The following is an 18,482-nucleotide window of genomic DNA, read 5'->3' on the forward strand; positions in this document are numbered from 1 at the left end:
CTAAGGGTCACCCTTGCCAGAGGGATCCAACCTTGTTGACTAACACCCACCTTTTCAAACTAAAGGTTTTCTTCACAGGTGTTTCTGGGTATAATTTCTTCCAGAATGATTTGACACATTGGATATTTCCAGTTAAGACTAATCTCTCTTCTCAAATTCAGCAGAATCCACCTCTGCCTCCTCTGAGGCGGTGGTGGTGGCAAGGACTACACTTTAACAGTACAGTTCTATTTATTATATGAGAGCCAGGCGTGGTGGTACTTGCCAATAATCCCAGCTACTCAGGAGACTGATGCAGGAAGATCCGATTTGAGGTCAACTTGGACAATTCACTTGGGAAGACCCTGTCTCAAAATATGATTTTAAAAAGGAGGTGGGGGTAAAAAAAGGGGAGGTGGTAGGTGAGCTGGGGATGTAGCTCAATGGTACTGTGCTTGATTACCACTTGTAAGGCCCTGGGTGCAATCCTTAGTACGGGTGTGTGTGTGTGTGTGTATGTGTGTGTGTGTACCATAAAAACTGGGAGTTCTCAACGTGCAAACAGGCATAGAATAGAGCACAATCACATGAAATCAAAAGATAAACTATGCTCACAGTTGGGGCACACAGGCGAGTGACACAGTGCTGGCTGAAGGAGTGCATGAGGCCTTTAGCAGGCCCACCAACACAAGTATCCTGATGCTTACCCCAAAGCTCATCAGGAGGGTAACATACTACTGAAAGGAACAGAAAAGGATTAAACCAAGGGTGGTGGTGCACGTCTATAACCGCAGCACACTGGAGGTTGAGGCAGGAGGAGTCCAAGTTCAAGCTCAGCCTGGACAATTTAGGTAACAGGCCCTACCTGGAAGCTGGCTGTTTTGTTTTCGATGACTTGGCTTGAAACAATTCTAGTTACCTGACGTTCAGCACGTTCTTAGAAGTTTTCATAAAACACCCAATTTCTCCATGATGGTTCAATGTGTGGAAACCACTGGCCCATGTTCAGAAGACTAAGACCAGGAGCAGATTCTTTCTCTTTTGGAGAGAGACCCCCAATGTCCGAGTTTGGCAAAAGGGTGCTCTTGGAGAGTGGCAGCAGCACAAGGGTGTCTCTGAGAAGCGCCTGGGGTTTCACCACTGCTTAACTGCTGGGGAGGTCGGTGTGGGCTGACTGAGGAGAAACTGAAACACTGAGGCCGCTGCTGCCACCACCGGCTGATGCAAGTTTTATTGAGACAATGTACAAACAGGCCATGGAAACAAGGGTTTGATGCCGGGACCAGTAACGTAAATAGAATACAAAAATAAAAAGGCACTAATCTGTTAAGAAAAGACACTCAATGTATTCTAAGAATATAAGTCATTTAATACTGTTAATTTTATAGCACAAAATAAAACAAGCTATGATCCCCAAAAATAATTTTAAAAGCTTACACAGAAAATATTATTGCCTGAAGTTTATGATCTTTAAGTTACAGGTCAAAAGAGTTTTACATTGTTGTTGTTTTAAAACACACAGTGAAGACCGTCTAGAAGCAAGGCCACTGTTCCTCCTGCAGGGACAACAATCCTGTCTCAGAGAACTGTCCTTCTACTTCTTTTATAACACACAAACAGCTCAGTGTTCACACTGACAGCAGTTACCGGCGACATGGCTCTCCAGTCCCAGAGGGTGGAGTTTGAGGCAGAGCTCAGTGGTGTCCACAGAAAGCATTTAGTCTTAGGAACTGTGTTAAAACAATCAAGAATTCACTCATTTTAAGAGGTTAATGAACATAATATTAAAGGATTAAATTATAAACACCTGGCACAAAAAAAACACATCATCCCTTTTCAAAAAAAAAAGTTCATATTCCTCTGAGCGAATGTCACAAGAGCAGTTGGCCATTCACCTCGGGCCTGCCTTGTCTGTAAACAGCTGTGAAGGAAGGCCAGGGGCGTGAAGCTCCAAGCAGGGGCAGCAGTCTTTCCCTCCTTCCCTTCAGCATATGAGGTGTCAAGTCTGGGTGACCAAAGTCATCTAACGGCAGCTGGTCATGCATCCTCTTTGTTAAGCATGTCATTAGGTGGTGCCACGCAGCGCAGAAGTGACAAGGAAGGCTCCCGTACTGGAGGTCCTTCCCAGGGAAAGCAAATTTGCAATCAGAATGTCAATGCCCTCTACGTAACTTGTTTCATTTCCAGGTGAAAAACCATAGTGAGTTAATTTAACATCCAGACATTTTCTACAACACAGTAGAGCAGAGCAAGTAGCAACAATGAACAATCATAAAAGATGACCTAGCCCTGGGTCAAATTCACACTGCTGTACGAAGCATGAATCTCTTTTCAGACCAGCAGGGAGCTGGGTATGAAGTCCACGCAGGGGTGCTGCTTTCCATTATTTAGTGTGAAGAAGAGAAATGTCCCTGCTTGATTAAAAAACTGATAAAGTTCTAAGTCAAAAAATTACTACTTTTGGCACATATCTTGAGAGTTCAGAACTCAAGGCTCAAGTTATTCCAAGCTCAGAATCTCCTGGGCAGCCCTGGAGACCTTTACACGGGCTGAAGAAATTCATTATGAAACCAAACTCTAGGTTTACCAGGTGTTTTGATTCTGAAGTGCTCCTCAAGGGGCGGATCAGCAGACCTGGTTGAAAGAAAACCCAGCTGTCCAAAATGGCCATTTACTGCTTGTACTGTAAGCCAACTTCTATAATCAAGGGTGTCAAGAAGCGCTTCAACTCAATCTAGTTTAAAAAGGACGCAGGGCCCTGGCCCTCTTGAAAGACATACATTTCACCTGCTAGATACCTAGCTGCAGGTAACAGGCAGGGTGGGGATGAACCAGGTCACTGCCACAAGGCAAGCACTGTTTCCAGATAGAGTTTGGGGACTCTGTCACATGTCCACCACTTGTGGGTGTCAGGATGAGCCTGAATGAGAACAAGCCCACTCAACAGACCTTGGCAGAAAAAGCAAGTGCAAGGGACAGGCTTCAGCGCAGGAGGTGGCCACACCTTTCACTGGTAATGAAGCATGGAGCGCTGTATATTTTTAAAGAAAACCACACAGGCAGCTGAGGTGTTTTTTCCAATTCACCATTATTTTACCACAGGAACACTCTCAAGATCCTTTAAAATGGCAGTTACGAGCCTGACAAAATATCAAGTTACAGGGAAACTGAAAAAGAAAGAGAGAAACGGGTGTTTTGCTGGTTCTGTCACCAGAATGTACCACTTCAAACCTCAAAACCTCCAAGACAGGACCACAGTTGCAGCAGACGCTCTGTAAATGCTAGAATTACTTTCTAGGTTGTTGCTACATTTCCAGGTCTGGCGTGTTTATTCTGAGCTGAGGGCTGTCTTCACCAGGGTCCAGAAGGGAAAACAGACTGAACTATATAAAGGTTCCAGAATTCTAGTCTGCCATGTGCAGATGAGGGACTGATCACACATTTGTACCAGCTGGCTTGTATAAACAGTGCCTCTCTTAGCTAAGAGAAAAATGCTTTCACATTAACAAACTGTTAAGTGGTTAATGGTAAACTGGTTAAGGGTTCTTCCTATTCACTACAACACTAGATCTCAGGTGTACTAACCAGTTTTCTGAGCTTGCATTTCCTTTGCTCGGGAACATGGAACCAGCATGAACAGCACCATCTTTCTCTGGCAGCTTGAGAACTGGGGTGGGCTTCTGCAAGGAGATCGAATGATCCAGTTTAATGATTCACTAGTGAATCTGATGATCCTATGAATAACCTACATTTTAGAAGAAACTTTAGTCCTGTATCTTAAAGGGAAATGTTTACTGAAAAGCTGGACAGAAAACTGGCCAAGTGCTTCACCCTCCTCATTGCTCCTATCACTGGCAAACAAGGTAAGTAAGGTTTCCCAGTATCACCCTCTGCTCTGATGCTTCTGGGTACAGTAATCCAAGAGGCTGTGCACAAAGCCTGGCACACCACGACTGCTGATTTTGTGTTTGCTACATGGCAAAACAGGGTATGATTGGCAACCAAAACAGTAAAGGCCTCCGCTTCAGGGTCGTTCTTTTCATATTCCTTTAGTTACAGCAGCTTCAGTACAGAAGCTCAGAGGCACATGTCATTCCTTGGACTATCACAAAAATCCAACCTGCTACTCAAAAATCTGTTCAGGACACACAAGTGTAAGTCTTCCAAAACCAAACCAAAACAAAACGCAAGAAAAGCCATATGTGGGGGGTTTAGGACAGAATTCTCTCTTCCTTATGGTTCCTCTGTTGTAGAAGGAAAAACAAGTTGGTGGCAGAGTCACTGCTCTGTGGAAGAGCAACAAGGCAGGATCTCGCTGTGGCCTCAAGCTTTCTCTGACGAATATGACAGGTCGGTACCAAGTACAAACAGGGCAGTGAGGAGAAGGAAGACCCTTTCCTTGTCAACTTCTCTCCACTTGTGTGCTTCCACCAGTATTTCCAGTTTATGATCCAAAAGAATTCTAAAACCGGCTACTCTTTGACGATACGACTATGATACAAACGCCAGGAGGCAGCCGCTGTGTGCATTCCAAATGTGGATGAGATCTCCAGCCTGCAGAAAGCTGGATGCTGGCAATGCAGTGTAACTTGCCTATGAGAGAGAATGCTTTCCCACTTCAAGGAGACTATGACAGGCAGAACAACAAAGCAGCAGGAAACAGGGCAACAGCAATCACTCATTTTCATCTGGGTTTTGAGGGTCAATGATTTTGACATGCGTAAAGGGGAAAAGCCCCTTGCGCCCATTCACCTCGCCTTCCCACTGGCCATTTATATTCATCCTGGTGACTTTTACAATGTCACCAACCTGCAGGGATAGAGAAAAAAAGACAAGTTAGTAATTACTTAGGAACTGATCAAATTTTGTTGTTTTTTTTGAGATAGAGTATCACTATGTAGTTCAGGCTGGCCTCAAACTCGAGGCGATCATCCTGCCTCAACCTCCTGAGTGCTGGGATTATAGGCATACGCTGCCATCCTGAGCTTGACCAAGTTTTTAAGACTACTCAATTTTTTTCACCCCAGTGCTTGGAACTAAAAGTGATGCAGTGCCAAAGACACAATGAGTCCAGTGCATTACTCAGCTGGCAAGAATGCATGCCAGAAGCAGCTTCTGAGCACAAAGCACCCCTCCACTGGCTACTAAACCCAACAAGTGAGAGATGAACACTTGACTCTCTCAATCATTAATGTCAAATCATACAAAAATGTGTACTAGAAATCTAGCTGCGTATGGTGCACACTCTTGTAATCCTAGCACTTCGGAGGCTGCCTAGCCTGGGCTACATAGTGAGATACTGTCTCAAAAACAAAAACAAACAAACAAAACCCTCCCAAAAATCTCTCAAAGTTAAAGGAAAGGAGGAGGGGGAATGGAGGAATAAATTCCACCCAAATTCACATAAGATGCAACTGTTATCACCAAGATCCCTGAGCAGCAATGACTCCAAGTTGTCTGTTGTCCATTTCTCGTTCCCCTTGTGGAGCAGCTGTTGGGGTAAGAAGCCCAGCTCTGTTTTTGTTTTTGTCTTTTTTTGAGACAGGGTCTTGCTCATCAGTTCAGGCTGGCCTTGAGCTCACTTTGTGGCCCAGGCTGGTCTCGAACTCACAAGGATCCTCCTGCCTCAACCTCCCAAGTGCTGGGATTACAGGCTTGCGCCACCACGCCCGGCAAAGCCCAGCTCTGAGCATTTTAAAACCACAGGGTGGTGAGAATTTATCTATTGCCACAGGATAGGCAACAATTAGAGGATGGTCTGCTCTTTTTGTGGTTGTTGCTGTTTCCCCCCTAACTCTTACTTTGGAAGTGGTTCTTAAAGGTCCAATAAATGTCTGATTAGGACCTCAATTTTTTTTTTTTTTTTTTGAGACAAGGTCTTATTGTGTAGGTTCAGGCTGGCCTTGAACTTGTGATCCTCTTGTCTCAGCCTCCCAAGTGCTGGTATACAGGTGTGTGCCACCATGCCCAGCTAGGACTTCAATTTTTAAAAAATTACATTTCATGCCAGGTGTGGTAGCTCATGGCTATAATCCCAGAATTCAGGAGTCTGAAGCAGGAAGACTGCCATGAGTTCAAGGCCGGCCTGAACTATAAAATGAGACTTTCAAATATGATATAGCCTCTCACACATTAACTTTTGCTGCCCTGGTAAGCTGGTTTTCTTACAAACCTTCCTTGAGAAGCTTTTTTTACAAAATGGCAAGGAGAAAAATAACCAACCACTTAGAACAAAACAGGTCAGCAACTGACTGGATGCTGGCTTACTAGTACAAGATTAGATCTGTCATTCATAATAGTACAGTCATTTTTGGGGTTGTTTCTTTTTTGTTTTTTTGAAACAGGGCCTTATTATGTAGTTCAAGCTGGCCTCAAACTCACTATGTAGTCCAGGGCTGGCCTTGAACTCGAGGTGTTCCTCCAGCCTCAGCCTCCTGAATGCTAGGATTACAGCTGTGTGCCATCATGCCCAGCTTGCTATAGTCATTTATTTTTGCCCATTGTAATAGTGTCTTTCTGACTGCTTTTTTTTTTTTTTTCTGATTGCTGTTTAAAGTCACTCTTGCGGCTGGACACGTCTCATACTTGTCTCAGTGATAAAGTATATACTTAGCATACTCTAGGCCAGTGGTGGCAAACCTATGGCACACATGCCATTTGTTATCACTGAAAGTGCTAAAAGGTTCACCATTGCTGTCTAGACCCTTGGTTTAATGCCTAGCACCACTAAAAAATAAAAATTCCTATAAATCAGAACTTACAAAAAGATTTGTATTAGGATTCCATGTAACATTTCATTTAGAAAAAAGGAGTCTTCTGCTAAAGATGCCAGTTTAACACCCCCCTCCCACCCCACTCACGGGCTTTACACTAAGCTATACACTCAGCCTTTTATTTTTATTTTGAGATAGGGTCTTTTTGAGAGAGGGTCTTACTATGTAGTTCAGGCTGGTCTTGAGCTCACTTTGCAGCCCCAGCTGGTCTCGAACTTGCAGTGATCCTCCTGCCTCCTGAGTGTTGGGATTACAGGTCTGCGCCACCACACCCGGCAAGATAGGGTCTTGCTAAATTGCTCAGATTGGACTCAAACTTATCGTCTGGATCCTCCTGTCTAAGTCTGCCAGAGTGCTAAGATTACAGGAGTACACAAGTACCTTTGGTTTAGAGGACTGCCTTTTGGAGGCAGATTTAGAAGTCTACCTGCCATAGCTGGGGGCTGTGCAATACGAACGAGCAGGACGCTGTCAGCTCTCCCCCTGCCACTGTGCTGCTCTAACACAGGACTTAGGAAGAGCCACACCTGCCTTTCCTGGTTACTAGTGAGCTCCTGCACTCTGAGGACTGGACTCCAGGTGCTGAGAGGGCATACATTTATTCTGTCATAGCTGAGTCTGATAACTGGTGGAAAGCAAGAAAAATCTCATCCTCCTGAACATCTTGCCCCAGGCAAGCCCTAACCTCTACTTGGGTGAGTTCATCCATAAAGTCTAGGGGCTATGAATGGGCTGTGCCTCCTGCTAACCACTCCTATGTCTGGTTCCCCCAGACTTTACCAGCTCAGCCACATGCAGCCCTGAGCCACTAGTGCTATCTATGTTACCTCAGCCCAATCATCCCAACTTCTAACCACCCTCCTCTCCACCCATACTCTGGCTACCGCTTCCATTTACCAAGGACCTCCCTACAGCCCAATTCCAGCGCTCAATTCTGGTGATGTTCTGAGGCACTTGAAGTCAGAGGCTCTGCGCACCCATTCCTTTCCCTTGCCTGCCTCTCTTCAGTGTGTATTCTGTAAAATCACCCAGCCAGGTAGGAACATCCTGTTGACATTTGTGGAGAGCAAGGTCTGTAAGATGAGTTGAACTGTCCTCCAGACTCCATCCCTGCTTCTGCACTGTCACCTCTCCACCTTTGAAGAAGGGAGCCTGCTTTACTCATTCTGTATCCATGTATGTATGTTACAGGTGTCCTGTGAATGCCTCTGTAGAGAAGTCTGCAGAATCAGGGGAATGGGAAAACTCCTAGGCTGATACCCCCAGATGCTGTGGTAGACAGCTGAGCAGAGAAGCAAGGTTCTGGAGGACAGATGTAGCAGATGTAAGGGGCTAAGGACAGTAAGACTGACCTTTCAAAATGTAAACAGGGGGGCTGGGGATTTAGCTCAGCAGCACAGCACCTGCCTGGCAAGCACAAGGTCGTGAGTTCGATTCCCAGTACCGGAAACAAAACAAAACAAAACAAAACATAAACAGAACCAGGTCTTTTCTCTACCCACCTGGCCCGCAGGCTGGGGATTAACTAACTCAGGGCCTGTGGACACCAGGCAAGCATTTAACCACTGAACTACAACTCCTGGCCTTTTTAAAAACAAGTTTATTTTGAGACAGGGTCTCACTAAGTTGCCCAAGCTGGTCTAAAAATTGTGATCCTCCTCCCTCAGCCTCCCAAACAGCTGGGATTACAGGTATGTCACATCTGTCTGCTCTACTTTTTTCTTTTTTGAGACAAGGTCTTATATAGTAGTACAAGCTGGCCTGGAACTCATGTCAATCTTTCTGCCTTGGCCACCCGAGTACTGGGATTACAGGCACGCACTACCACGCCTGGCTGGCTGCTCTACTTTTTTTTTTTGGTCTTCTTAAGACAGGGTCTCACTATGCAGTTCAGGCTGGCCTTGAGCTCACTTTGTAGCCCAGGTAGGCCTCGAACTACAGCAATCCTCCTGCCTCAGCCTCCCGAGTGCTGGGATTCCAGGTATGTGCCACTGCGCCCGGCTGGCTGCTTTCTAAAACCCCCTCCAACCCTTCTCTCAAGGTAAAAACAATATCTAAACTCTGATCTTCAAGTTTCTACCTTATCCTGGCTCCTGCCTCTTCCCATTTCTGATCTCATTTCATACCATTTTCCTCCTCTCCTCCAATCACATTGGCTTCTTTTCCATTTCTTGAACTTTCCAACCGCTTTTCCACATATAGGCTATAAGACAGGTGTACGGGAGGGTATGTTGTGAGTATCATTCTACTTGTAACACCTCAAGATGTAAAAACACACGTTGTAGGGTTTTGGCCAGAACACCCAAGCTGGTACCAAGGAAACTCCAGACTTCCATCCTTTCACTTGAAAAATATGTTAAGCATCCCTAAGCAGTCAAAGAAGTCCTAAGTAATGGAGTATGGCAGTGCACACCTGTAATCCCAGAACCCTGGGAGGCTGAGGCAGGAGGAGCTCAAGTTCACACCCAACCTGGGCAATTTAATGAGACCCTATCTCAAAATAAAAAAGTAAAAAGGGATGGAGATATAGCTCAGGCTCTGGTTTCAATCCCTGGTACCACACAGACACAAATCCTAAAAACTGCTCTTACTCTAGCCTTTCAAAGCTACAAGCACATGAGGGCCCTACAGGTGACAATAGTAACCACTGCAAAGTATCTATTCTGCTCAGCATCCTGAGCTATGTTGCTTGTTTTAGAGACAAGGTCTTGCTTTGTAGTGCAGGCTGATCTCAAACTTGCAGCAATGCTCTTGACAGTCCTCCTGCCTTGGCCTGAGTGTTGAGATTACAGGCATGCACCACCACACAGGGTTAAGGGCTATATAAATTCTGGATAAAGACACAACTTGAGTATAAGAAGTAACTAAAACAGAGCTCTACAGTTTGCAAAAACAGGATACTTAGATACTTCTGTCTACTTAAAACAGGTGTAAATAGAATGATGGTCCATACCATGGACTCGAGTGTGGCAGACTGGATAACTATCCTGTTTCTGTCACTTCTGGTGGCTTACATGACTGTGGCAAAATGCTCATGTGGCTCTAAGTCTCATGAGTAAGATTGAAACCAGAGCCTGAGCTATATCTCCATCCCTTTTTACTTTTTTATTTTGAGATAGGGTCTCGTTAAATTGCCCAGGTTGGGTGTGAACTTGAGCTCCTCCTGCCTCAGCCTCCCAGGGTTCTGGGATTACAGGTGTAATCCCAGAAATGTAATCCCATTTGACTTTGGAAGGTTCTTGTAATAATTAAATGAAGCACCACACAGGACACTCTTAACCAGAGTAACTGTGAAGTGGGGGCAGCACTGCAGGAGCAATCCTGCTCCTCCCTCTTTCAGCTTCCTTTTCCCCACCTCTACTAACCATGCCTTGGAAATCAAGGGAAGATCTGGGATTAGCATGGCACATTATTAACTATGGATTTTCAACAGGGTCCTCTCAAAACTGATGAAGGGACAGGAAAACTATCATTTTAGAATGAAGGATGAGGGAGAGGCCTGAAAAGAGGGTCTAACGGTTACTGCGATAAGACACAGCAACTGAGAGAGAGAGAGCGGAAGATGGAGGAAAAGCGTGCCAGATACTAAAGCCCACTGAGGACACGCACTTTAACCACCTTGTGCTTCTGGGCTTCTTTGTAGAATACTTTCCACAGGCCTGTGTAATCAAGTCCCCTTTTCCTTTCATCCTTTCACCCTTCTCCCTGTTCCTGCTACAGTCCTGTGATCTTCGATATATGTAGCTACCTACTACAAAAAAAAAGAGTACTTTCCACATGAGCCTTTAAAAAGATTTACTGCAGGGTGGAACAGCACACATCTACAGTCTCAGCTACCCAGAAGGCTGACAGAGAGGACGAAGATCAGCATGGACAATTTGTGAGACCTTACCTTAGAAAAAGAAAGTGGGGAGGTGCTGGGGATACAGCTCACGAGTGCTTGCTTAACACGTACCAAGCCCTGAGTTCAAGCCCCAGGACCGCAAACAACAAAAAAACCCAGCAAGGTTTACTAAACGTTCTATTGCATGGAGAAGGAGCAGGCCAGTTTCTATCCTCAAGAAACTTTTCTTTGTTGTAAGATAGACATTAAATAATCCATTGTCCATAGGGGCTGGGGATTTAGCTCAGTGGCACAGCGCCTACCTGGCAAGTTCAAGGTCGTGAGTTCGATTCCCAGTATGGGGGGGGAATCCACTGTCCAGATACGACAGCCTGAACAACACAGTGAAACCCCGTCTTAAAAAGGAAAAAACAAAAACAAAAACGCTGGGGGGATAGTGCATAGCTAAGTGGTAGCTTGATCCCCAGAACACACACAAAAATAAATAAAATTAAGCATATATACTTGGGACGCAGCCCTTTTCATTTTGCCTAGTGTAGATCATGCAAGGAGAAGGCAAGAAGGGCACTTCCTCCTGCTGGCAAGTTTCCTACAGCTCTACTCGTCCAGACGGAACTCTACGACCTGAATTCTGACATCTGATTCAAAGAGCAGTCAAGGCCTTAGACCAGTGACGGCAAACCTTTTAGAGCTTTCAATGATACACATGCCATAGATTTGCCACCACTGTATAGAGGGGTTTGCAAGCCTGTAATCCCAGCACTCAGGAGGCTGAGGCAAGAGGGCAACGTAGTGAGTTCAAGGCCAACCTCAACTATACAGTGAGATCCCTGTCAAAAAGAAACAAAACAAGACAAAACAAAAAAAACCCCAAACAACAACAAAATGGGTTATAATAACCCTAAAACTATCTAAAACAAAACAAAGACCCATGTAATATATAAAATCATGAGGTAGGGTATCATCCTGGTATTTGTGACCTTTATTCATTTAAATTTACTGAGCACCTATGTGCCAGGTCCTGAAAAGATATATTAGAAAACAAACACCCCAGGCCCTCATGGAGTGCTTGGGTCCACTCATTTTACTGCCTGCCTGTGTTTTCTGTTAACCTGTACCTGAATCAAAGCTGTCAAAGCTAGAGGCTCAAACCCTTGTCTGTGTGCCCTGGGTAGCAGCCAAGTCTCACTCACAAGTGAATGCTACCTGATTTTTTAATACTGAAAACTGGGGCCAGACGTAGTGGTACAAGCCTAATGGCAGCTTTTCTTTTACAGAAATGGAAAAATTGATAACCCTCAAACTTTTAATTTTTGTGACAGTACTAGGAACGGAACCCAGACAGCATTAAGCTATATCCCCAATTCCTTTCTGTCCTTTTTTTAAATTATATTTTGAGACAGGTCTCATTAAGTTGCCCAGATCTCAAGCTTGTGATCCTCCTGCTTAGGCCTGCTGTAGAGCTGCGATTATAGGGTTGTGCCACCATGCTTGATAGTGATCCTCAAATTCTTATGGAATCGTAAGGCATACCAATGAATCGACAGATTCTTGAAAACAACCGAAGTCAGAAGACTCATACTTTCTAACTTTACAATTACCAAATAAAGTACAGTAACTGAAACAGTGTGGTTAAAAAAAAAAATGTGTTATCAGCATATGGAGACAAACACAATGATAAAATAGAATTGAGTTCAGAAATAAACCTATATAGCCAGGCGTGGTGGTGCACACCTGCAATCCCAGCACTTGGGAGGCTGAGGCAGGAGGATCACTTTGAGTTTGAGGCCAGCCTGGGCTACAAAGTGAGGTGAGACCCTGTCCCAAAAAGACCAAAGAAAAAAAAGGAGAGAGAAAAATAAACCTATATAGCTATGATCAACTGGTATTTCCTCAATGTGAATACACACTCTTATCAATGAATGGTGCTGGGACAACTGGATTGCTGTACTGCAAAAGAATTTGTACCATTTCATACTGTACATAAAAAATTATACTGAATCAATGACCTAAATGTAAGAGCTAAAATTGTAAAACTTAGGGGTGGGGGATACAGCTTAGCAGCACAGTGCCTGCCTGGCAAGTATGAGGTCCCGAGTTTGATTCCCAGTATCAAAAAAAGCCCAAATAAATAAAATTTTAAAACTTGGAACATGGGATACACCTTCTGACTTTGAATTTGGCAATGAATTCTTCAATATGACAGCAAAGGCACAAGTGACAAGAAAAATAGGTATAGTATATATAAACAAAAATCAGAATGTATATATTTAAGAACATTATCAAGAAAATATAAAGGAGCTGGGCGTGGTGACGGACACTTATAATCCCAGTACTCAGGTGGTTGAGGCAGGAGGATCGTGGTGAGTTCGAGGCCAGCCAGGGCTACATAAGCAAGTTCAAGGCCAGGCTGCACTACATAGTGAGACCCTGTTTCAAAAAAAAGAGAGACAGAGAGACAGAGAGACAGAGGAGAAAAGAAAATGAACACGAAGAATACCTGGGAGTTATATACTTGATTCATAAAGAGTTTAACATCCAGAACATATAAGGAAGTCCTAAGGCTCAATTAAAAACAAAACACAAAACAACTTGCACCACACATAAAACCCAATTCAAAAATGGGTAAAGGGCCAGACTTGGTGTAATACATACCTATACTCCTAGCCACTTGGGAAGCTAAGGCAGGAGGATCACAAGTTGGATGGCAGCCCAAGCAACTCAGTAAGACCCTATCCCAAGCTGTAAAAATAGGGCTGGAGATACAGCTCAGTGAGAAACCCTGAGTTCATTCCCTAGTACTGGAGGGGTGGGGTTCAGTCAGCAAATTACACACATTCCAAGTTCTGAGTGTATAAAATGAGGCTGATAAAAAAAAAAAAAAACGAGGCTGATGCCACCTGCCCCACAGTGCATAAATGAGAATAAACTATGACCCCTTCCCCGCGCTATTCGTTGTTACTCAATGGCTATTACCAGATTTGAAAATTGAGGTCAGCATAATTACTAGGCTAAGGCAAAGCCTTGCCCCCAATTTCATGGTATTCTCTCCCAATTTACACATTAAGAGAAATAAAAATCTTTAAAAAAAATGATTATCTGCCAGGTGTGGTGGTGCACACCTGTAAACCCAGCACTCAGGAGGCTGAGGCAGGAGGATCGCTGTGAGTTCAAGGCCAGACTGGGCTACAAAGTGAGTTCAAGACCAGTGCAAAATGCACACTAACACCCTGTCTGAAAAGCACAAAAACAGCTGGGAATGGTGGCGAAACGGAGGATGAGGCAGGAGGATCCTTGCGAGTTTGAGGCCAGCCTGGGCTACAAAGTGAGCTTAAGGCCGCCTGAACTGCATAGCGAGACCTTGTCTCAAACAAAACAAAATAAAAACCCCACAAAAACACAAAACAAAACAAAAAATTATTGTCTGACTCATAATCCACTGAGACTAAAATATACAAGAAGGAAAAGTGTTATTTGAAGTATGAGAGCCTCCCAGGTATAGGTACAGTGGCTCAAGACTAAAATCTCAGGTATTTGGCAGGCTGACACAGGACAACTGCTTAAATCCAAAAGTTTGAGGTTAGCCCAGACATTAAAAAGAACCTGCCTCCAACAAAAACAAAAACGCAAACACACTGGGCTACCTAGACATAGGAAAAGGCTGGGTGTCAACTGCTTCTCACTGATAGACAGCTAGAGCTACACGAAGTTGTTAACCAGGAGAAAAGAAGGGAAAAGCAAAAAACAAAAACAAAACACATACACACACAAGATAGTTAAGATCGTTACACTACTTAATTTCTCTTTTAGTTCATTGAAAATAAAAGTTTGTGCTAATATTGTTTGGACAATTAAATGCATATATCTTGTACTCCGAGTAGCTAACTTAAAGGTAACAATACACAAGGTATTAACCACTGTTACCCTATTATCTTGTTTTGAAAGTTTACTTTTTTCTCTCTTTAAAAGAAAAAAAAAAAAAAAAAAAAGTTGTCAATGACCAGAGCCATTCAATCCAGGACACACTGCCTTACAAGACTGTGCTCTAAGATCTTCATGGACTAAAATCTTTTGTTTCTTTGTTTGATAGGGTTTCCCTATGTAGTTCAGGGAAGTCACACATAGGAGGCTGAACTCAGTCTCTGGAGTGCTGGGATTACTGGTGATCATATCCCAAAGTCCTGCAAGTAAAGGCCAGACTGGGCTATAAAGCGAGTTCAAGGCCAGTCAAAACTGTATAGTGAAACTCTGTCTCAAAAACACAAAAACCTAAAACAAAACAAAACAAAACAAAAAATATTTGCCTGCCACATAAAGAGCACTTGATAAACCTTGGCTCTTTTGTGAAAAAAGTCCATTTCTCCTGTTTTTTTTCTTTGCTACTTTTGTCCTTTTCCTGCATGCCCAGTGCTCATATACCTGCAGCTACTCCGGTCTCCTGGCTTGGTATACTTTCTCCAACTTTCCCCAGTTAATGCTCATCCCTCAAATCTTCTTCCCAGACCAATGCTTACCTACCCCCAGCCCTACCTCTCCACTCTCCCTCCTACTCACATTGCTGGTTTCAGTCTTTATTCTTTCACTAAGTGGTAAGCTCCTTGGTACACGTACCTCACTAGCTGGCTACATGGATGGTAATTAATGAACAAACATCAATTTTTTTTGGTGGTATAGTACTGGGGATTGAAGGCAGGTTCTTCACACTGAACTACATCTTCAGCCCTTTTTTGTTCTGAGATCGGTCTCACTAAGTAGCTAAAATGCCCAGGCTGGGATTGAATTTGTGATCCTCCTGCTGGATTACAGGCGTGTGCCACCATGCCCAGACAAACAGCAACTCTTAGGCTAGGTTGTTGTTAGGTGAGGCTCAGAGAATTTAAGTAACCTGCTCAAGATTACACCAGTAAAAGGTAGGATTTGAACACAGGTCTGCGGTATTTCCCTAACCAGCTTGCATCTTCAGTGTCAAAGAATGCTACATTGACTACAGGTATTTTATACCACAACAGCAACTTTGCTCTAAGCATTCTCTCCTGGTCAGTGGTCCTCTGGAAAGGGTTAGTTTCCTCAACCTAACTTCTTTTTTCTTCTCTTTCTTGCCTCCTTTCTTCTCCTCCCTTTTTTTTGGTACTGGGATTGAACCCAGGAGCTCGCACATGCTAGGCAAGTGTCCTGTCACTGACCTACGGCACTAGACCCTACGAATTTTCTTGTAGGGTGTGACCTGCTTTCTAGGAACCCTTCCAGTCCCACTACAAAGACTGGAGAGAGCTCTACTGTTTTCAAGGAGCAGGGACACCCAGCTTGGTTCACCTTACACAGGTCACTGAGTGTTTCCTTTCGAATCAAACCTCAAATCACCTCACTTCTTGAAGCAAGAGAGGAAAATGGCTAAGCATAGACCAGTTTAAAAATTTCTGCTGTGTGTGTGGGGGAGACGCTTTCAAAAATCAAATTTTAAGAAAGAAAACATGAATTAATTTAAGAAATACAGTTTATCTAAGCTATCATTCTTCTCTGGAACAGTCAAGGGGAATAAGGAAGCTTCAATTACTGGCACATTTTGTCCTACTTGTCTCCCTGTTTCTCATTTTAATTTTAATACTTTCTGGTAACCTAATTGCGACAGTCCCAAGAGGTTTTTTTTTTTGGTACCTGGAGTCAAACTCAGGACCTTGCACTTGCCAGGCAGGCACTTGTGCTGCTGAGCTATATCCCTGCCCCCAAAAGTTGTTTTTAATAATATCAGACAGGCAGCATTGTCCTCATAGTTTTAAAAGATAACATAACCATAGAAACATTTACTTATGTTAGAGTCCAAAGTCTCATTTAAATACACAGAAAGAAAAATACCATTAAGTAGAGGGTGCAAAGGTCTATTTATTGGGTTCCTTTTGACTCTCTCAGGAAGGCACTAAAAAGCCTGTGATGAAGCTTAGATGGCTGGGTTAGTACCATGAGGCGGCTCTGGGCTAGAGACCTCTCTCCGGGGGTCTGAGAGAGTAGGAGAGCTACATAATAGCCAAGTATGAAGATTCTCTTAACATACACATCATTAATTAGGCTCTCTTACTCCTAGTCTGTTAGGTACCTACTTACCTGCCCACTCACCAAACTCTAAGCCAGTAATGGGAAACCAATGGCATGGATGTCACAGCAGGCTGTTTGTATCACTGAAAGCTCTAAAAGGTTTGCCATCACTACTCTAAGTGATCCCTCAACAACTTCCTTGTACACATTCATCCACACAATACAGGTCGCTAAAATTTATCTTAGAACCACAAGTGAACAGACAGGTGCTTGAAATTCTCACTGGGTGCCTCAACCCTCAGAGTCTCAGCCTGGTGTGCCAACAACTAACCACCTGACACACAAATCACACACAATGAAACCCTGCCAAGATCACAGAAGTGCAAACGCTTCAAAAGACTGGAAGTACTATATAAACTGGACAGTATTAAGAGTCTACAGCAGCCAGGTTTGGTGGCATGTGCCTGTAATCCCAGCACTCTGGGAGACTGAGACAGGAGGATCATCAAGTTCAAGCTCAGCTTGGACAATTTAGTGACTTAGCAAGACCTTGTTTCAAAATAAAAAATAAAAAGGGCCAGGGATGCAGTTTAGTGCAAAGACCCTGGGTTCAATCCCCAGTACTGCCAAAAATAGTCCAGAGAATCCGTGCTACTCAAAGATACTAAGGGGCAGACCTGGCCAGAGGTATACACTTATATATAGGAAGAAGTCTGTGTGGGAGTGAGAAAACTGGTGAAGGCCTGCTCAGCCATGACTCTTTTATCTGTGGAGGTTGTTCTGGTTTCTTTCCTGTTCTGCTGAGATGTAGAAAAGCACCTGGGTCCTTCCCAGTCTCTGGCCCCTGCTGCAAGCTTCAGGCACTGAGTCTTTTTCCTTACAGCCAAAATCAGGGGAAATGTAATACCAACTCTAAAATGAACTTTCAGGTACAGTTCAGATTATTACTCTTCGTCCAAAGAAAATTGAGGACATCCAATGGAAAGATAATACATAATACACATTATTCCTTTTAACTGTGTGCAGGCTGTATTGTAGGTTGAGTTTTGCTTTTTTGAAGCAAATGACTCCATTCATCTTTCTGTGATGCTAGGGCTATCTCTCAACTCTCCATTTGGACCCTGTGGTGAATCTACAGCAAACTATCACTAACTTAATCTCTTTCTCTCTAACACATATACAGTTTGTTAATGTTAAGTGAGAGTATTTAACTATAATCATATTATGATATTTATACAGCACTTTGTGGCTTACAAAGCATTTTAACAAGCATCATTTTATTTGGTCCTCACAAAGCCTACTGAAGAGAGCAAACCAGAGCAATCTGCATTCACAGGTAATGGCAGAAAAGCTTGGAGGTGAAGAGTAAACGTGAAGTGAAAGAGCTGGGATTTCTGATATCCAGTCCTGTGTTTTGATATTCGGGACCCATCTAACCATACATATTTTATACCTCAATAAGAAACAACAACAACAAAACTAATGACCAAAAAAGTCTTAAAATCTATTTTTCAGATCTGTCCCTTTTTTATCTTGAGGCCCACCACAGGGTTTGTGCTCATATATGGTCATTCATCTGGGCTTATCAACTGTCTCAACGGACATCCACTTTCTGAGACACACAGCCCCCACTGATAAGCTCATCAACACTCATCTTCAGGGTTTTTTAAAAATATGATGAAGCCATAGAAAAATACTCAGCATTGAAATCTTTTTAAAAATCAGCTAATGTTTAGTTGAAAGAAAACGACTTAGTGATTCAAGTTCAAATTTTATTTCATGCTATTATAATTTATAAAATCTATAACAAGCAAGGCCTGATAATATTTTACAATCACTTCTCTGCCTAACTGAAA

At 43.4% G+C, this 18,482-nt stretch overlaps 1 protein-coding gene across 1 annotated transcript in view; it reads right to left on the reverse strand.

Moving 5' to 3' along the window:
• Nucleotides 1–1,177: 1,177 nt before the first annotated feature.
• Nucleotides 1,178–18,482, reverse strand: part of Crkl (v-crk avian sarcoma virus CT10 oncogene homolog-like) — a 30,351-nt gene continuing 13,046 nt past the window's right edge. Inside the window, exon 3 of the mRNA XM_005391834.2 lies at nt 1,178–4,788. Coding sequence (XP_005391891.1) covers nt 4,654–4,788 — 135 coding nt within the window. The 3' untranslated portion in view covers nt 1,178–4,653. The remainder of the gene's footprint in view (nt 4,789–18,482) is intronic.

Source organism: Chinchilla lanigera, unplaced genomic scaffold (genome assembly GCF_000276665.1).
Source record: "Chinchilla lanigera isolate Chin_1 unplaced genomic scaffold, ChiLan1.0 scaffold00041, whole genome shotgun sequence".
Lineage (NCBI taxonomy): Eukaryota > Metazoa > Chordata > Mammalia > Rodentia > Chinchillidae > Chinchilla > Chinchilla lanigera.